Below are 22,166 nucleotides of genomic sequence, written 5' to 3'. Positions count from 1 at the left end.
TGTTGGATAGCTAGTTCTGAGTGTTTTTGAGTGAAGTATTTTTGCAGCTCTATAAAGCAATTGGTCATATTTTTTTATGCTCAAATATATCTAAAACTATTAAATATACAGACTGCTTCTTACTTATATTACTTTGTATATTATACATTAGACAATAATCCTATGGGGTAGATTAGTCTAATTATTTGTCAACAGATAATAATGGGTTTTATATTATGTTCATTAAAAAAAATTGCTAAAGTGTTTACTGTGTTTTAGAACATTTAGGTTCTAAAACATGCAACTGCTATGGTGCAGTGTCTCGAAATGGCAGTATTAGTATCATTTTCTGTAAAAAAACAAAGCAAAACAGCAGGATGAGTTTTAAATTGCCAGCATGTAGTTTGCTACTTACCTTGGTCCAGTTCTTTTGTGATACTTTTTTCTAATTCGATCTGCATCTGAAATTATATTTAGATTATGGTTGAAACATTACTAAATATAAAACAAAAATATAAACATAACTATCAGTTATGAGATATTTTAGCAAATTTCATATGGGTTCGTCTCTTACTTTTTTTTTCTTTAATATCCCAGCTTTCAACTAGTATTGACCAAAACTTTACTAGCATCTTATGACTTAGCACTGATGGCATAATAATATCCAATTAAAGATACACTTTGTAGGTAGCTTAAAATGCAAAATCAAAATGTTTTGAAGACTAAACTACAAATTGTGTGTGTACACACACACACACACACACACACAAAATCATAGATAACTAAGGACTAATGCAAACAGGCAATTTAAAAATATTAACTATGCAAGACTGTATATTTTTTACAGGTGGAGCTTCAACACTGATTGTGATTGCAATTTTTATGTACAATATGCGCTATAAAAATACACCCATGTATTTTTCTCGTTTGTATGTATGCTTTGCTATTTAGGGTTATATATCAGGATACATTCCGAAAAAGACAGACAGTAAAGCAATCTACAGAAGACTTTCTTAGTTTCTGGCAACACTTTTTCACACACTGATCATTTCACATGATTTCTCAGGATGAGGGAAATCCAGAATGATTTCACTCAGCTTAGAAACACTGGCAAATATCCTGCAAGGAGTAACAGAAGAGCCTGTGGAGGCAGTACTTGCCATGGAAGTGAAAAAAAGGGTTTGAAGTTCACCTTAGGGTTATTTTCACTATGCTGATTAGCTACTCTTCCATCAGCTGATATAATATGACATGTGCATTATTTTAATTGAAAATTGTGCAAAATAAAGTACTTTGTGCATAAAGTACTGTACTTTAAGGAGCTGCAGACTTTGTGCCTGATTGCACATTTAATAAAACTATATTGAAACCATCTGAATAGTAACTAGTATTTCTGGCCTATCTGGTGACTAAACAACCTGAGCACCAGATTTTCAAAGGAAGTTGGAATTCCAGGCCTAATATATTGTTTCTTAATGAATCAATCTGAGTCCAGTACAATATCTTTCTACTGGTGGCTGAAAACTAGGGAAATTGTTCAAGTAGTTATGAGAATATAAGCAACGCCCTGCTGGATTGGTCCATGGCCCATCTAGTCCAACAGTTTGTTCTCACAGTGGCGAACCAGCTGTGCAAGGAAGCCCACTAGTCTCCCAGCAGATGGTCTTCAGAGGCAGTACTGCCATCAAGGCTAATAGCCATTGATCCCCCATGACTTCCATGAATTGGTCCAACCCTTTTTTGAAGCCAGCCGTGCTGGTAGGCAGCACCACATCTCATAGTACCAGCACCATATTGTCAGTGAACAAGGCCTGTAATGGGTTAAATGAAGGTAAAGAAACTGCAGCTTAATCTAGATGAGAGAGGCAGATTAACTAAGAGGAACTTGATATATTGGATGTTGTTACTCAGTTTGAAGACAGACTCACAACTTGGGTCCAAGATTACCCACAGAATCTTAAAAACCAAGAGTGCACTTGCACAGCTAAGATTAGTGTACAAACTACATCATTCTGAAGATGTCTGAGCAGGTCATGATGAAACATACATTAGTCATATCCCATGTGGTCTTACTATAATGTACTCTATCTAATAAATAAGAATACTGATTATGACCTATAAAGTCTTACACATGGTGAGACAAAGCGAAGTGAAATGCTACATTCTTCTGCATTTGAATCTATCCAAACTATTAAAAACACTTCTGTCTTAGCATCATTACAAGCATATTTGGTTTAATGTGAGAACACACCTTCTCAAGAGTTCTCCCAGGTTTTTGAATTCCCTGCTATCTTGCCTTTTATTATATTTCTGCCAGTAGACAAATATATTTTTATTTAGGCAAGTATTCTATATTTAGAGAGCCAGTTTGGTGTAGTGGTTAACACATCAGGTTAGTGACCACGAGTTCTAGTCCTGCCTTAGGCACAGAGCCAGCTGACTGACCTTGGACCAGTCTTTCTCTCTCAGCCCTAGGAAGGAGGCAGTGGCAAACCACTTCTGAAAACCTTGCCAAAAAAATTTCAGGGACCAGTCCAGGAGCCATCATTGATTCAAAGGCACAAATCTATGTATTCTATATTTAAGCTGCTTTGTCTATATGATCGGTTTTAATTAGTTAGGTGCTAGGTTTTGCTATTTTTATTTTATTATTAATAATTGTTAATCACACTGAAAGACAGTATGTAATTCTAATAAATACTTTCCCTGTTTTTTTTCCAATTTACAATAGTTCTTAGGCTCAGACTGCAATCTAATTCTGGTCTCTAGGGGAACACATACTAAAGATTAATATACTCTTGAAAAAGTTATTTATGATTACAATGCATGACAAAAAGGTTGCTTCTGAGCAGCTAGATTATGGGAATGAAAGAGAGAAAGCCTGTCGAGAAAGAAAAAGAAACCAAAATTTGCAGTCTGACTTAATGCTACGTACAAAACTGCTTCAGTCCTTAATAAATTGAACTGCTCAGTCTTGCCTGCCCTTAACTCCTGAAATATATCTATAATATAGAGAAACTTTACAAAATAATAATAATAATAATAATAATAATAATAATAAAAATTTAGATGCTGCCCAACTTATTTATATGTGACTCTGAAATATTTATAAAGTCAAATAAAAATCTTTATGAACCTTTAAATTTATTTCTATGAGAACCGGGGAGGGGAAAAGATAATAGAAGAAGCATAACAGACACACTAACAGTGCTGTTACATCTCCATTAAAATCCTTTCTAGAATTCTGATTTTTTTAAGTGAGTCATCACTTTCCACTAGATTTTTTAAAACTCTTACCTGAAATGAAAATAAATTTGTAAAGTTGGAAATCTGGGGAAAATTATTGTCTGTGGTACATGGGGAATAAACAAAGTATAACTGCTGTCCCCTGTAGATGCTTGTGATTAAAATAAAAGAATTGCTCTGAAATTCTTGAGTATGAGAAAATTGAATTATGGAAACAGCTGAAAGTCCATGAAGGTTGAAGATGTCTTGGTTATTTCTACAACAGGTTGTACTATAATGTGTTTAGTTCTGGCAAATTTGCATAGGAAACTAGCCATGATATCTAATCCTGAACATAGTTCTACAGACTTCTACTTAAAACAGCCATTTCCAAATCAGACTGATTTGCAATTTAGATTATTGTGATACTATGAACAAAGAGAATCCTAAATATGAACCATACTGAATTACTAAAATGATTGTAGTTTTCAATAATGCCTAGCAGTTAAATACATACAACATAAATAGCTTATTTATAATTATTTTACTCATGTCTGTAGTTTTCATTACATTATTTACTTAATTACATTATTTACAGTATAATGCACAGTGTTTAACTAATCAGACACAAATCAGACATAATAGCTCAGTACAAGAAATCACATGGTATTAAGCAATACTGACTACACACCTTGTTAAGTATCTGGTTGCAGAGAAGAGAAGGGAGAATTAGACTTTTGATCAAGGAGCTGAAGAAGTAAAGAACAAGCCATAAGTGTAGAGTTTTTGATGACAGAAATGAAAGCGACTAATCTACAAAGAGCATCAGAAAAGAGAAATGTTATCTACTATGTGAAAAGAAATGGTAAGCTACTCTGGAGGATCCAATCATGCACACTTAATTAGGTCCAAGAGAATTCAATGTGACTTATTTCTAAATAAACATACATAGTATCTGTCTGCTCTACCTAGAAAGCTGACTTCAGAAGAAATTACTCATACTGGTCCTAATAAAATCAATTAAGTCATGTTAGTCAAGATTATTGTTAACTATTTCAAACTTCAGTGACACTAAAACATAGCTAACTTCCTCTAGATTCTAGCTAGAATTTCTACATAGAAATAGGCAACAATAAACTTCATAAAGAACTCTAAACTCTTTGCCTGAATATTTTATTATCTTTCAAATGGCAACAGCTCAGCAATAATTTTGCTAAAAGTTGATAGAAGGTTGTAGAGTTGCAGAAAGAGAAAAGAAACAAAACTTTAAGGATTCTTGAAATTATTATCTAAATAGTATAAAAAGAAATATCTTGATATAAAATATATAGTTTGCATTATTTTAATGTTTATGTAATGTTTATGGTAGTTTTTCATTATTTATTAAGATCTGCATTCTGACAAAAATGTTATGGATATATCAGGAAATGAAACCTTCCAGGAAGCTGGAAAATACAATTTAGTATATAATCCTGAAGGATCGTTTGTAAATGTAAATGAAAAATGCAAATGACTGTAATACTTAATTTAGTATACAACTATTAAAATATTTACCAATCAATTTAAAGTCTTTGTACACATCAATGTACTTAGTTTACAGGTACACTGATTTGTGCAGAAAGAAATCCTGCTCTTTTGAAGAGCCACCTAAGCCAGTCTTTTTATGATTTTTCCTTGAGTTTATGAACTGGATCCAGATTTATTGTAGCTGCATACAACTGGGTGGTGGAGGAAGAATTCCTTGCTTCTCCTCCCATAACAGCTTCTTCACCTGTGTGAAAATATCAAACTGGCTGAATAAATAGACAAAGACATCTGTTGTGTAAATTTTATGACCCCTTATATTACAGCCCATCCCCATTCAGTAAGGCTCTTTGATTTCTGTATAGTATTTTGCGGAACTGTCATGAGAAGTAGAAATCAAAATTGCAGTTTATTTTCCTAAATCTCTGTCCAATTTGTTGTTACCTGAGGTGAGTCTTACAAAGAGTTCTTACATTTGTGCCCATAATTCTGACCTTTAGCTAGACTGTTTACACTGGAATGATCATAAATTTCATAGGATATGTTGCATTATGCTGATCAATGACCATAATATGGATTTTTATTTGATTTGTTATCTAAAGGGAGTGGTGGAGAATAACTATATGATAAGAAGCTTAGTTTAAGAGTCCATTTATATTAATATTATATTAATATATTATATTAAATTACATTATATTAAAAATATGTAACTGTTTCCCACCAATATTGTGAAGTATATGTCAGAAAGCTGTAATGTATGTAAATTTCAGGCATATTCTGTAATATTTATTTATTGATTTATATAGCCACGCATCTCACATATGTGACTCTAGGTGGCTTACAATAAAATAGATTAAAAAATAAAAAGATAAAACACATAGCAGCCAGGCATCATCCAACCAATTAGCCACACAGCCAAGAGATGGGTTCTGTCACATGCCCTGGGCTCCGGCACAAAACCACGTTTTTAACAAATTAAAGAGAGAGACTGAAGAAAACTCCTCTACCATGTTTGAGTTATGTTAACATGGTCTCTGGTCATTTTTAGAGGTCACTAAATTTAAAATATAATTCTCCTTCCCCACAAATATTAAACATTAATAAAGTATATTTGTTTATTAATGTTAAATGTATATTAACTTCTGAATTATTTTTGTTGTGCTTTTAGCTTCCACACGTGTATTTTTTCTTTGGCTACTTTAATTTTATTCTTCAAATTATATAGGTTACCAGACTACATTATAGTAATAAATTATTTTTATATCATACAATGGGAGACCCATATATCCCTATAGGTGATGTAATTCTGCCATACACCACTCACTGGGATCTTTTTCAGTACACATTTAGTACTTTGTTTTTTCACTTTACTCAACTGCAAATCTTGCCAGACTATGCCTGGCATCCCAAATATAGACAGCTTCTCCAGGCAAGAGCACAATATTATTCCAGTGTGAGCGGACTTCACACTGGAAAGGTTTGAAAACTAAACCTCTACATAAAATACATCCAAACTGATCATCTGATACAATTCAAAAGTTCTAGTACAATGCAGAAAAAACACTGATATTTGGGCTTCAAATCTACCACAAAAACAGCTTAATAATCTATTTTATTATATTCTATTTAATTAATATTCAACCAATCTAGAGCAGACTTTGTTTTGACAATTGTTGTCAACTGTCACATTATTAAACAGGTACTAAATAAAATTTAATTAAAGCAGGTACTAAATAAAATTAATCCTGAAGTACAGTCAGGAATATTCAAGGGGTTTGACAAAAGTGGGGCACTAACCATTTAGGAAGTACAGCCAGTGGCATACACACACCCCCTTGAATTACAGCTGAAAGTCCTGACTTTGCCCCCATCTGGGTGTGTTTCCTTTCAGCTTCAATGTGGTGGTGTACAGAGGCCAAATACCAAAACAGTTATCCTTGTTCCAGTATTTCTGGTCCTGACTGTAGCTTCTATTCAGTAGCATATGGTTATCAATTGAGGGTTGATTTTGTAAACACACACGCAGGTGATGTATACAACCTTCAGATTCAAACTATTTTGAAATAATAATTAAAAAAAAACCCTCTTGCAAAATGTTCTGAATAATCTGTCTCATATTTTGAAAGTCTGGTTTGAACTTGACAAAGGAGTATTTTGAATCTGAAATGAAGTATTTACACTCTGAATCAAAATGCTTTTAACATCACTATTATATACCCACATACACTATGTGAAAATTTGACATTAATACCATTTCCCTTGTACAAATGGTGAAAAATACATAATTCATGCTGTACTGTGTGACTGGGCAGTATCATGAGTAAATATGTAAAAAAATAAAAATTCAGAAATTAAATATTTCTGTTGCAGCAAACTAATATTTTGCTAAATTTTTCATTACAATTCACCTTTGCAAATAAATGTTTCCTTGTATATTATGAAGTTAGCACAATAGGCAAGCTGCTAGCCATATGGGGATCTTCCAAAGGGTAAAAGATCCTGCTAATACAAACAACCGGGCAGGTTCATACTAGGAAAGAGCCTCAAATAGCCATTTAGGGCTTTAATGGTCAATACCAACACCTTGATTTGTAATAGGCGTGGAGCACAATGGAGAAGGAAATGTATACTACCTTTGAAGCTGGTATAAACTGTCCCATTAATTACAATGAAAGCAAAACTGTTAACAATATAAATAAAGCTCAGAACAGAACAGAGAAAAATGCTTCCCTCTGCATAAGTATGGCAGACATTTAGACAAGGCAGACTGGAAATCTCGCCAAAATTCACAGGGAAATTATTCTATCTATAAACACATATAAAATTACGAAAATAAAAGTCTGTATTTTTCCTATTTTCTTTAAACCTAAAAACCATGGTTTGAAATTGGTTTGACATTCCAGATTGGATAAAATAGAAAACTATGGCTATAGATGTTTTGATATAAGTATCTCTTAACCTAAAGAGAAAAGAATACTGCATATGTGTATGAGAAAGGCTCACATATAGCCTAACTCGGTAAGTTAAAGCAAGGTTATGTGAATGTATCTGGTATTAGAGGCAAAAAATTGTATTCAACTACTGAACATAATCTTCCTGATTAATAGATCCGTTTATAATTTGAGAATTGTTATTGTGTTAGTTTATAGATAAGTCTGAATACATTGAATCTCAAGCCACTTTACTGGCACAAACTTGGGCAACTTTACACTAAACTATCACAGTATTTTTAAGAATTTCCTCCTGCCGAAACTGCAGTTTGGTAATAAGGTGAACTCAGCAAACATGAATTTAAATCCCTTTTTAAATACATACATAATGAAATTTAAAAATTACTAACCTACTTGCTTTTTCTCTCCCTCTTTACATGCCTTATTCTCATTCTGCCTCCTTCCACTTCCAGTTTCTTCCTCACTCATGTCTAGTTTTTCTTTACTTTCTCTGACTCTCTTTATCGGTTTCTTTAAAACAAAGTAAAAAGCTTATCTATTTTGTCTATCCTAAAAGCAAGTATTCTTCCCATCATCTACTTCTTTTGCATTACTGTTTTCACTTTTTTCCTTATATACCTGCATTACTGTTTGGCTCATTTGGAGTACCCTGCTTTTAAGACAGAATGCTTACCTGCAATGAACACTGTCAAGTGGTCAAATGAGTTCAGAACCTGCATAGATCATGTTGAAAAGGTCTAGAACTTTAGAAAGGACAGTTGGATATTCCACTCCTTCCTCTGAGCGCAGAAGAGTCTACACTATACACTCATCTCAATGTCTTCCTGTCCAGATTTTAGAGGTTGAAGATTTAGGTGACTAGCTCTAACTAGGTGGTTAATGTGTTTGAAGCTTGTTCCAAGTTAAAAGATAGAAGAAAAATGCTTTCCATAAGGTAATTAATTACGAGCTTCACTTGGTAGAATTACCAGAAATAAGCACTTGCTTGGCTATCTGCCGCAATAACCTACCTTTACCAAATGAAGATTTCATTGTATCATTATTGGGTTGGTGACCACTAAACACCTAGGAAAAAATTATTGCAGTACATGCTTAGATAGCACTGTATAGTTTTTTCAGTCAGGGCAGCCTCTGAGAAGAGAAAGGTCCATCACTGAAGGATACAAAAGCCATCTTACTGAAGTAATATAAGTGGAATTGTGTTCTATTTGTCTTCATTTCACCAAGAAAGCATGAATTAAAAAGCCTTAATTTGAATGCAATCATTTGGTTCTGTCTACTTATAGACAAGAATTAAGGGCCTACTCCCATTGTCTAACTCTAGAAAATGCCAGCATATTTATTTGTGCAAAGATAGAACTCATATGCACAACTGCCAAAGGATTAATACAACTTTAATGTTTATGGTGACTGTTTTACTGGATAGGTGACATTTTAACTTTCTCTAGACAGTAATATCAATTATTCCTGATACTTCCTTTCTACCCACACCAGACTGAACCTACTGCATGACTATCTTCAGCCTGTTGAAAATGCTGCACAGTGGACTGAAGAGCAGAAAGTGTCCCTACCTGATGAGCAGGGAAAGGGGAGTGGGATGCCCAAACAACACTCCATTTTATTTAAAGTCCCTTGACGCTCTATGTTGCATTTTGTGGGAAGGGAGCTGAACAGGATGCTTTAAGAGGGAGCAGAAAAGTCTGCTCGTACCAATCTAGTATCACACACCCAAATTTGAATCCAACCCGTGCAGTACTGCTCTGTTTTGTAGCACTATTCATTATTAAAACTGATAATGTCTACTTTCACATTTAGCAGATTTATGCAAATTCATTATAGAGCTAAAATAAAGAAAAAATCTTTATACAAAATAAACAGAAAAACCAAATTTACATGCTATTGCTCATGGTTTTAAAGAATAATTCTTTTCTTTTTGTTTTTGCCCTTCATCTTCTCTCTCTTCTTGAAGAGAAGATATTAAGTACTACTGGGGATCTCAACATACATTTGACGGTACTGAACCCAATAATATAGAATAATGATACAAGTAGCCAATGTTAATGAATGAGGCAGAACTGAACCTTCAATGAAAAAGAAGGTATATCTTTTAATAATTTCTGTCATATTACTGTATCAGCCTCCTTTAAATAGCAAACTTAGCTTAGGAGTAGGGAAGGAAAAACAAAATTACAAACTGAGACTAGAAAACATTTCACAGTAAAATCTAATAATAACAATTTCTAATAAGAGCATATTGAGCCATGTACTAAGGACACAGGAAGATAATTAAGAGAAGTTGGAAATGTGCATATAATTGTGATCAAGGCATTGACCAGATATCAAATTTAGATGGCCCACACATGGAAACTGAGTTTATGTGATCTTCAAATATCTTTCCCTGAATTATTCCAAGCTATATTATATCTATAATATATGTGCTTTCCTCCCTCCCTTCCTTCCTTCTTAAATTTGTATGCTGCTAAATCTTCTAGGCTCACAGTGGCTTAGAACATAATAAAATACAATAAAAAACCTTCCACAATATAATAAAATGTTAAAAGCTGTATTATTATCTCTTCTGTTTTTTGTTTTAAATTATATTCTGTGGCAAAAAGATTCATTCTTAAGGCACAGATTAGTATAATTTAAATGTCAGTAGCAAGGTTACAAACATTTATCAAGGTAGTAACTATGCTATGACTTAAGACAAAGAAATTGTACTTTATAGCCACATAATTTACTGAACATCACGTTGAAGTCATGATTTAAAGTAAGCAGCTTTTTTACGGTACTAATACATCTATCTTTCTCAAGTTTTCATTTTCAAATGATTATTAAGCAGGTATGTTCCCAATTTATAAAATGTTAATAATTTCTTTCTAAGGTAAATTGAATAGAAGGCATGGGACAATCAATGTATAGAAAGAAAAAGAATACAAGACAAGGAAGAAGCAAAATCATGTAATGAATTCTTTTGAAACTTAAAACAAGGCATCACATTGAAACTATAAGTCTACAAGAACAACCACTTAGTCAGGAATTGCTTCATTTGGTCTTTAGTATTTCTAAAACCTTGACTAACAGGCAACATCATTCAAACATATATCAATTTCAATGCATCTGTCCAATCTGCTCCAGAAAGCTCCCAACTTTGAAATGAAGTTTGGTTAAGTGTGTTTGTAGTGTCTGTATGTGTATGGGGGGTGGGGGGGGGAGAGGTAGAGCAAGGAAGGGTAATTTATTCAGCAGTCACATTAACAGAAGCAAACAACATCAGGTAGCAATGGACTAACAAAATCAGCATGTCTGCTTTGAACAGATTTTGTCAGTTCATAAGGCATAAACCAGAACTGAATCCAGACTTGCATGAAATAGTTTAAGTGAGAAATTTAATGATTCAGAAGACTGGAGAAAACTAGCCAACCAGCTTGCAAAAACCCCTACTCTTTTTTTTTTTTTTTAAAATTTGAAAGCACTATGGTCAGAAAGATCAGTAATTGAGAGATCATGCTTATCACAAGCAATACTTTACTTAGGGGTCTCTGATTAGAATGCTTTTGGGAAGAATGATGGGTTTTATAAAATGCTTTGTAGTCTTGTTTTCTGGTATTAGTTCTATTTTAACCAAACTAATATCTAAAAAACACCATGGGGATGAAAAAACTGTGATTTGCATACTACTTCCTTGTTCCCTTAGCTTTTCAACCAATCCTTATTCCAACTTCCCCAGTTCTTTTTGTGCCATCCTTCCTTTTTCCTTCAAATCCCATTCATTTAAATTCAGATCCTTATTTTCAGACTTTTCCTTTATATATCTACTTCCTTTCCTTCCCCTCTCATTTTGGACTAATTTGTTCATTATTGAACTTGCTGCAGGAAGTTTTAGAATCATATGTTTTGTTCATTCTTTAATACATTATATGTGAGCAATTTATTATACACTTCAGTGTTTTGTTTCATTGTTCCTTTCTTAATGTTAAATGAAGTGTTAAACTACAGTACATTTTATTACCAGTTTATGGTGATGACAAAACTAGTGGAGAGAATTAAAGGCATTGTTGCTGCTATTATAATCATCATTATCATTCATCATCATTAAAGTACTATGGAACTGCCTCTCTCTTTCTGCCCACCCCACCAGAGGGGATAGGGTAGGCCCACTCCAGTTCCCTTCCCTTAAATATTGCCATCTTGTTGGTCCAAAGATGCCTTTTCTCTTGCAGCCTCTGACCTACAGAATGCCTTTCCCCCTGAGATCCCACAGGCCCCATCCCTTCTGTCCTTCAGGAGAACACTTAAAATCTGCCTCTTCCTCCAGGCATTGGGGTAGGGTGAGCTCAGGCTGGGATGATAATGTGGGTTGCATCAGGGAAGTGTGATTGTGGCGTCAGCTTTTTCTGTTTTTATCGCTGTTGGTTTTATATTGTTTTACTGGTTGTAAGCCACCCAGAATTGTTTTAAGATGGGTGGCTATACAAATGTTTTAAACAAACAAACTGAGCAGCCTACAAAATTCAGCATGTAGTATTTATAGGAAGGAGCAGCAGTAAACACTAATCTTTCACTGAAACATTTATCTCAAAGTTGGAGTCTTTATTTCTATCAAAAAGACAACTGTATCTGCCAACAGACGAGTTGCACATTTTAAAAGAGGAAGGCATTTTATTAAGTAAAATTTGACAGACTTTATCCTCTCAGTCTGGTCTATTAAGCTGCAAATGTTACTTTCTATTACTGCTCTTGCAAAACAAATGTTTAAAGTTCCTGCTATTTGCAAATTTTGTATATGAGTTGCTGAAGATGGGACAACAAATATCATATTTCTAAAATTTGGTATAGATTTGGCTCTAAATTTAACTAATTGACCATAAATCAATCAAATTTGACTTTTTAAAAAAAAATTCAAAATTTCAATCAGTATTTCAGCATTCCACCACATCCTGCTATCTATGCGTAATTTTAAATAAACTTCCATAAAAGAACAATAGAAATTAAGATATTACATATTTGGGGGGCTTGCACTGTTTTTCTTAGGAAAGCACCGAGCCTAAGACAAGGTATAAGGAATTAAAGATTGTTTGCAAAATGAAATAACTGTTCACTTAAATGTAACCTAAAGTTAGAGCAGAAATTACAGCTTAGAATGACATTCACAGTTACTAACCTTTGCTAAGTAAGCTTCCACTCTGTTTTTTGAGGCTAATGCAGTTCCACTTGTGTTCAGGAATCCTCCTCCAAGGCTAAGAGATCTATTTAATGCTAAATTGCTGCCAAGGTTTCCAATCTGAACTGTTTCCAAGACAGGGTTTGAAGAAAGGCTTCCACTTATAAAGCTGTTGGCAAGTAAAGACTTGCTTTTGTGACGCTCATGAATGAGTTTAGCGTTAGCTTCTGCTAATTTCTCATTAGCTCTGCAAAAGATTCAGCAGCATATCAGTAGTTAAATAAGATATCATCTTAAAATAATGATATGCTTAATTTCATAAGACATCAGAACTCCAAACAAAATATAACGCATCTCTAGCCCCTTCCAGAAATGCTCCTATCCAGGGCTCTACCTAGCCCAGAAAGAGGCCTCATTATCCTGTTCCAAGTTCTGGAATGGTCATTAAAAAAGCAAAGCTTTTTTTGTTGTTTTTCCTCTATCTTTCTGACAGTTTGAACCATCTGTGCTAAAATAAGCTACATGTCCAGTTATAGTTATTAGTCTGAAGCATGATCTGGAAAGGAGAATATGAAGTCTTCCTTTTCCTTGATTTGAAATCTCAACAGAAATGATTGAAGAGCAAGGGTGCTTTGGAGTTGGACCAGGACTGGGCAAGCCCATGCTTAAGAGCACCCTTAACTATGAAAGCTTACTTAGGCCATCGCTGTCTGTGACTTTAGGCCATCACTCTCCTGCAGCTCAATCTATCTCAGTCGTAGAGAAAAGAAAAAAATAGAGGGAGTGCTACGTACACGGCTTTTGAGTTCCTGGAGGAAAGGAACTAAGGAATATCTAATAAATATATCAACAAAGCCAAGGAGAGACATTTTTATCTTCAACAGAATGTATCCCCTCCTCTGAAATCCTAATCAAAGCTTACTAAGAGTCCTTAACATAGCAATTACTTTCCCTTCTATTTTTTCTCTTTTTCAATTAATGTTCAATTTTCCAAAGTCAATATTTGTTTTCCCATTTAATTTGCAAAACAAATTTCTTCTGTATACCTGTGCAAATTTTAAATATGTAGACATCAGTAATTTATGTAATTGTACAGAAATCAGTCATGTACTGTTTGTGGATGTTACAGTTTTCCTGACAGCTAGATTTCCAAATCTGGCATTAGAAATTATACATTTAGACCCTTCAAGTGGAAAGGGAAATAAAATTAGTAGAGGACTGCTCAGCTCTGGGAGTCAATAAGTAATGTTATGCTAATTCAAACCTAACCAGCACTGTATAAGGTAGATGAAATCTATTTACCTCTCTCTCATTCACTGCATGGAAACACCAAGATTCTGTTCTTTTCATATATTAATTAGGATTAGATAAAACATCTTCTCTCCAATTCTAGTTACAGTAAACCCCTCCCCCTCAAAGATGATAGAGTCTAAAAAGAAGTAGTGTCCTTGCTTTGGAGGAAACAGTATGTCTGAAAGATACAAGCCTTACAGTGTGCATCCCCTGGTCCTAATCCCGTATGTGGATAAAATCCATCTAAAAGATGATAAAATATTGGCAACTTATTTAGGCCCATCTATCCCAATTCAATTTTCTTTTGAATTTCTGTAGGCTAAACAGTAAAATCCCTGAATATTTAAATCATCATCAGATTTGTTTTCTTTTAATAAGCTTAGACATACATATTTTCATATGTAATTGGATAATCTTTCCAGGGTATGTGGTTGCTCCTTTCTGTTATTTAGATGATAATACAGAACCATCAATTTAGTATTAGAAGGGATAGCAGAAATTACAGACCTATTGGGATTTTCCTAACGTATTATTTAAACATATTATTTTAGAGCCAGTTTGGTCTAGTGGTTAAGGTACCAGGCCAGAAACCAGGAGACTGTTTGAAAGCCAGCTGGGTGACCTTGAGCCAGTCACTCTCTCTCAGCCCAACTCACCTCACAGGGTTGTTGTTGTGGGGAAAATGGGAGGAGGAAGGAATATTAGGTATGTTCACCGCCTTGAGTTATTTATAAAAATAATAAAAGTGGGATAAAAAAATGAAATAAAAAATGAATGAAAACACTTATTTCAAGAAAAATTGCTGTTACAATATGATACTTTTGAAATCATTCAGCTAGGTGCTTTGCGTTGAACAGGTTTCTCTATCATAGTCAGATTATAATACTAAAATTTTCTTTTCATACTGGACATTATCTGATCTAAAATAAACAGGTAAAAATGCAGAAAAAGTTTACAAGAATATGAACCATTTTTTACTTACCGATCCAATTTGCTCCCCAAAGACCTCCGTATTTTTAGTTCTTCTGAATACAATCCTTTATATTTTTCCAATTCTGTATGTGTAGATTCTTTTTGTAATATGTTATCTTGCTGGCTGTTTTTAAGTTTGCCCAACTCTGATTCTAAATCTCTAATTCTGTTCTCCAATTGATTTCTCAAAGAAGCATTACTAGTAGCTCTTATCTGTTCCAAAGTTTCTTGAGAAGCAGCCTGCGTCTAAGACACAAAATGTATTAATTTAGGAAAAAAGTCCTTACTGTATACCCAAATGTTAATTAGAGCATTAACTGAGAATATATTGCCTAAGTGTAGCAACCTGATGAAATAAAAATGGTAAGTAAGTTTGTCAATGAAGTAACATATAATTAATATTTGTTAATTATTTATAATTTAGTTACCTGCAAAAAGAAGTTGACTTCCTCCAGTTTTTGTCTTATTTCTTGCCTAGCTCGCTCTTCAATCTCTCTCTTATACTGTTCCACTTGGTTGAGGTCTATTAAATTACCCTGTACTTGGCGTTTGAGGTTAGCTACTTCTTCTTCTAGCTGCAATTTGCTTCTTTCTAGTTTTTCATGATTCTTATGGAGTATCTTCATGGAAGATAATTGTTCATGTAGTTCACAATTTGTAGATTCCAGCTGGGTGCATCTTGTTGACTCAACCTCCAAGTGGCGAGAAAGTTCATCGACCTAAACAAGTGAGTAATACTTAAAGCAAAAGAATAACAGCTCTTCAAAATAAAGCCAAGTAATAGTTATGTATCTATAGAAGAGAATATATGTAGCTCAGGGTTGCTCCATTTATATACAGTAGCTTGCCCTGTATAAACAGGGAGAAAACCCCACACTCACTAGCAATTACTCACACTGATGATGTTACCTAATTGGGTAATGAAACATCTGCAAGCAAACAACCAAGCTCAGAGAGCATCAAGGACTCCACAGTTATGTATCTGCTCAGGGATAGAAACAATTCTATCAAATTTGGTGACAAATTTAGAGAGGAAAGGCTAAGGTGATCAAAAACATTTTAACTAAAAGTTTAAGTTCAAATGGTTAAAACTATCTAAAAAAGATTCCAAACAGAAGACCAAATACTATTATAAAAGTGTCTCTTACTCCTCTGTGAGAAAACAGCAGGTGGAGGTTTACCTAGAATGCCTAAGGGAATCCATATGTACATATATACATCACCTAAAATCAAATATGTGCCTTCCATATTTTTTCTCATATCAAAATATTCCTTTAAAAATATATGTGATCATCCCCCCACCATACATAGGTACTGGTTTTCTTGAGAAATAAAGAATATTTCCCTTTGAAACAACCTTATTATTTTTTTTTTATTATTATATTTTTTTGAGAGAGAGCCAGTTTGGTGTAATGGTTAAGACATCAGTCTAGAAACTGGAGACTGTGAGTTCTAGTCCCACCTTAGTCACTAAAGCCAGCTGGGTGATCTTGGGCCAATCCCTCTCTCCCAGCCCCAGGTAGGAGGCCATGGAAACCCACTTCTGAAAAAGCTTGCCAAAAAAACGGCAAGGACTTGTACAGGCAGTCGCCAGGAATCAACACTGACTCGAAGACACAAAACAAACAAATGTTTGCAAGCCACCTCAATCTCAGATCTCTGGATAGTTTGTAGAATAAATTAAAACATAATATAAAACAGCCAACAGCAAACAAAATGAAACTCTAAAAAAGGCAGCCCAAATCACCACTACCCACCTAAATAAAAGGTTTTGATTCATTATAGAAGGCCAACAATGAAGGGGATTACTGTAGATTCAGAGCAAGTTGTTTCAAAACCTAGGGGCTACCATGGAAAAAAACTGCCTCCAGGTCCAAGCGTAAGCTCACCTCATAGAAGAAGCATTTTAAAGGGGAGAGTCTCTCAAATAATCCAGTTTCATACCATACAGTTTTTTAAAGATGATGACCAGTACTCTGAATTGGGGTTGGAGCTTATTATTCACTAGTGCAATGACCATATAGGTGTTATCATGTAAGAGTGGGATTTAAATGAATTATAGTAACAGCTGGAACATACCTTTTTTCTTAGTTTTCCAATTTCAATGTCAATTTCTGAATATTTATTTTTTATTTCTCCATGTAAGCTGACTTGTGATGAACTCTCTCCACTCTCATAATCTTTTAACTTCTTTTTAGCTGTTTTTAGAAGTTTTTTGATTCTGTAAAGAAAAACAAATTTTACTGCAATTGTTTAAAATATTCTATAGATGCTATTTTTACTTCACCAAGAAAGAATTCTACCTGGATGAGCAACTGCAAAAAATGTGAAAAGGAATGACTTGTTATCTTGTTCATTACTCTACAAATAGCCATTTCAAAATGAACAAAAATTCAGTTAGACTTAGTTTTTCAGATGCTGTACATGCACAAATTAATTATTAATTCACGTAATAGTCTGTACTGCTAAAGCAAACAATGTTCTCTTCATGTTTCTATCAACTGTGGTGTTGCATTTTTTCATCCATTTTGCAGCAAAACTGCCATTACTGCCATTGTAATTCATTTTGGGATTATAATTCTATTAATGTATAATTCAATATATATTCATTTTTTTTAACACCATGCATAAACCTATTATAAGTCAGGGTGTAGTGCATAACATGCAGGAAAAACAAGCAGCAGAAACAAGGATATTAGCTTTTAGATGTAAGACTATTTCCATTATAATAATGTTAAATATATTTAAAATAAAAATTCTATAAACAGAAAGCATTTACTGTCTTCACAACAATGAAAATCTTACCCATGATATTCTTTTTGTAATTCACTGTTCCTTTTCATTTCTTGATCTAGTCGTATTTCCATTGATCGTTTCAATTCTAGTACCTTCTTTACTTTTTTCTTTTCATTCTCAAACTGTAAAAGAATAAGAATGTGATTTCCAGATTTGACAGCATTTTAAACAATGTATGTTTTGATGCACAGGTAAATCTCTTGGAGAGGGTATTTCACCTTTACTTTGAGCTTTGTGAAAAAAGGTGACTATACTGAAATATATTTTATTCCTTAATATTTCGATTTGTTCCCATAATTTTCAAAATTACAGCCTTATTACCACTGAGCTGCTTTCTCCAGATTCTAAATCAGCATCCTTGTGCAATAGTGTAGCAGCAATCTCTAAGAAAGTTCCAGTGTTGGTAAAACTGTGGAAAATATCTGCTCTGCTAAGAGGCTGAAGTTTATATTATGGAAGAGAATAAGAACAATATTTTGGGTTTTCACGAGCTCCATTTTCAATTATGTTTTCTGAACTACACTGAGCTGTGAAGGCTAACAGCATGCCAAAAAGGATTAAATCCCTTTCATTGCCCATCAGGGACCTTTGAGATCAAATTACTAATGGTTGTCGCAATCATAGTATTTTAGGAGACAGAGAAATCTTGGGAATTGAGACAGATCTTAGTTTTACTTTTGCTTCATCCAGTTCTTGCCCTAAGTAGTTTTGTGACTATGCATTAGCTAAATGATGTAGTCAGGTGACTGAAATATTTCATGTCAAAGGCACTTAGACATCTGTCTGAACTCCAGCAATTTCTTTTACACTTATTTATCAAATTCAGAAAGAAGTATAATTTCTTATCCCTTTTGTACAAAAATGTGTATTTCATCACATTCTGTCCCCAAATTGCAAAATTCAGGCATAAAGACCTTTATTTATTTTCCTTTTTTGATTTAAAGGCAAGAGTTTAAAGGAGTCTAGCTCAAAAGCCCCTGCATTAACATTTCCATGTGTTTTTGTCTTTGGGAGAAGTATCTTTGTCTTTGGGAGAAGTCACAAAGGATAAGGAGTGTAGGAATCTTTTCTCAACTTTTTTTGATTCTTGCAGAAGTAACAATAGCTTTTGTATTGTATTTATCTGAACCTTATTAAATATTGTTTTATTTATTTATGATCTTTCAAAATTCCCAGTAGAAACACATTATTTAAATAGCTAGCAGTATTTAAAAATACTGCTTCCTAAAAGCAATATGAACCTATCAACTAGGCAGGGTAAGCAGATAATATGAAAACATAAAAAAGAAACATTATCTGCCACATAAAAATATAAATCCCTGCCAACAGGTAAAATCAATGAGAGAAAAGACTAGCCACACTTTTAGGGCATGATGTCCCACAATCTGAGTCAGCTATGACTGCTTCTCTCATTCAATTCAAGAATGCTTCCATATTAAGTGAGATACAGATGAACTTCTAGTTCTGATCTTATGCATACAGGGTGATGCAGAGAGAAGTCCTTAATGAATTCTGGATCCAAGATATTTGGGGCTTGGTTAAATTTATACTCTGTCTTTCCTCAGGAGCTCATATAATACTTCCTTTCTCCAATTTTCCCTACCACAACAATCCTGTGAGATAGGTTGGGTGACTGGACCAAAGTCTCCCAATGAGTTTCCCATGGCTGAAGGTGGACTTAAACCTCACTCTTCCCAGTCCTAGCCCAATACCTCAAGCATAACACCAATTGTTTCTTCATAATTTCCAACACAGTGAATGCTGATACTGAACCTACCTGAGATATTAATTCTGTCTTTTCCCTATCAAGCTCAGAAAGGCGAACCCCAAGTTTTGATTTTAATTTCAGTTCTTCTTCCCACATATTGTGAGCATCTTGTGCAGTTACAGAAAGCATATTTTCCTTCTGGACCTGTGGAACAATTGAATTGTTTCTAAATAAACATTATTATAGAAGAACCCTTGAAATAGCCAAGACACCATTATGTAGAAACAGAATCCAATTCAGATAACAAAGAGCGGACTTCTGGGGAAGAAATGGTGGCCTGAAGATGGCTCCACAAAAAGCGGGGCTGATGACTGCGGCAGAATGAAGAGCCAGCAAGTAGACCAGCTCTTCGTAATTCCTCTACAGACAAGTGCTACAGATAGTTGCTCCTTGTGAGGACACTGCAAGACAGTCTTTGGCAGATTTAGAGCACTGGGAGATGAGGGAATTGTGATGGAATGTATCTAAGAAGGCGGAGGTGATGAGATGGACAGCAGTAGCACAGCAGATTCTCAGGAAGGAGGGAGCACATTACAGGAAGGGGGGGCAAGACAAGAGACAACACAATCTGGAGAAGGAGCGTGGGAAGAGGAAGAGATTTAGGATAGCCATTCCTTAGAATCTCCCAGGGTATATATACTAGGTTATAGTAGTACAGTCTGGCAAGATTCTGTCTATATGGTGTAAGCAATAAAAGAACTGAACTTGGCTGGACTGTTTCCTTGTTGTTCTTGGGCTGGGCCTGACATCAATCTTGCCAGACTAAATCTGTACTACTCTAACCTAGCGGATATACCCTGGGAGATTCTAGGGAGTGGCTATCCTAAATCTCTTCCTCTTCCCATGCTCCTGCTCTGGACTATCTGTCTCTTGTCTCACCCCCTTCCTGGAATGTGCTCCCTCCTTCCTGAGAACCTGCTGCGCTATTGCCATCCATCACAGGAATAGCCATCTTGCTCAAACCGTGGTCAGCACCTTTGAAAGGACACTGGGCTTGCATACTTCCTTTTCAATCACTTTCAGAAATTGCTTGTTAACTGCTTTTCAGCTATTAGAAACCTTTGGATTAACAAGTTTTACAGCACCAGCTGAGTTTCCTTCATCCTTAGTGAAAGAAGTTTTAAATACAAGTTTAAGGACTTAGAATTTTTTTTTTCTGGAATAAACAGCAACTTTGATTTTAGAAAGTTACAAATGGACTAAGGGTCCAGATACATTTGAACTAATATTTTGGAATTAATTATAAGAATCCTTCCTATGGGAAAATGTTTTTGTTTTGAATTCTTTTTCTTTTTTTAAATAGTAAGATAAAATTTTAAACATTGGACACCGGGGGAGGTAGAAGGCACTAAATATTACAATTAAAGGAGAACACTTAAATTTGACTTACAAATGCAGAATGAAGCAAAATATTTTAACATTGGATATACTGAAGGATATTTTTGAACAATGGACCCAGAAGTTAGTTTTATTTATTTATTTTTAAATTTATATGCTGTCCATCTTCTCCAGAGGGTGACTCTGGGTGGCTAAGAGTGTCTGGCTTTATAGACAGACTGTGTTTCAAAGGTATTGTGGAAGAGGAACAAGTTTTACCTGACAAGACTGAGACTGATCTGAAAGTGGATTTAAAAATGATAAGCTACAAGAATAATATGGAAAAAGATGCTATACTGGATCTACAAAAGAAACTGGCTGATGCCTTAATAATTAAAAGGCATATACAAATAACAAACCAAGAGAGTACTCACCCTAATGTCACTTCCCTGGTGGCTTTAACCAACCAGGAGGGACAAGGATCTAAAATACAGGTAGCCGCACTAACAGCCCCGAGGACCCTGCCCACTTCCTCAACAGGATGAAACCGTTCCCAGATAACTGGGTAAGTCCACTCCCCGGGCATCTCCACTGGACCTGCATCATGCTTGGCCTCCAATTGGGAAAGGATCTGACCATTTTATCCATCAGGTGTTCAGCAAATTCCTCTGCACGGCCCTGTAGGTGGTCCCCTGAGCCCTCCCTACCCAGGAGGGATCAGGTGATTCTAAACAGGGCCGCCAGGCGATATTCTGCGAATGCAGTATGAGTGGAGAAATAATGATGTTTCGCCACCCTTACCGCCATGAGGTAGGCCTTAATAGTGGCTTTAACTCGTGTTTGGCCAGACTCATCCTTAGTTTTCTGCCAGCAGTGCTCTAGATGTCTCTTGGCCCTTTTCATTAACTCCTCCATAAATCATGGGAAGTGCCAGGGGTGATGGGCCAAGAGAGGCCGCACAGGGGCGATCCTGTCCAAGGCCCTGGCTGCCTCCTTATTCTAGGCTGTGGCCAGGGCCTTCACTGGACTATATAGCAAGGTCTCAGGAACAACCCCCAGCTCCCTTTGGAATTCTTGCAGGTCCATCAGTCACTGGGGCGGACCTTGCGGAGGGGGGCAGTACAGGAGAATCTCAAGGCCACCAGGAAATGGTCTGACCATGACAAAGGAGATAATA

The 22,166-nt window shown here is 35.1% G+C and overlaps 1 protein-coding gene across 1 annotated transcript in view; it reads right to left on the bottom strand.

Annotated features, from left to right (window-relative positions):
• Positions 1 to 22,166, bottom strand: part of LOC103056601 (uncharacterized) — a 74,224-nt gene that overhangs the window by 2,468 nt on the left and 49,590 nt on the right. Inside the window, 7 exon segments of the mRNA XM_088141692.1 lie at positions 395 to 440; positions 12,844 to 13,090; positions 15,119 to 15,354; positions 15,537 to 15,827; positions 17,188 to 17,329; positions 17,914 to 18,026; positions 19,682 to 19,816. Coding sequence (XP_087997818.1) covers positions 395 to 440; positions 12,844 to 13,090; positions 15,119 to 15,354; positions 15,537 to 15,827; positions 17,188 to 17,329; positions 17,914 to 18,026; positions 19,682 to 19,816 — 1,210 coding nt within the window.

The sequence above is a fragment of the Python bivittatus genome, unplaced genomic scaffold, assembly GCF_059951505.1.
Source record: "Python bivittatus isolate LINGU-HERP-01145 unplaced genomic scaffold, Pbiv_v1 ctg000330_np1212, whole genome shotgun sequence".
NCBI lineage: Eukaryota > Metazoa > Chordata > Lepidosauria > Squamata > Pythonidae > Python > Python bivittatus.
The sequence above is the reverse complement of the archived record's forward strand: the minus strand, read 5'-3'. Positions and strand labels throughout refer to the sequence as shown.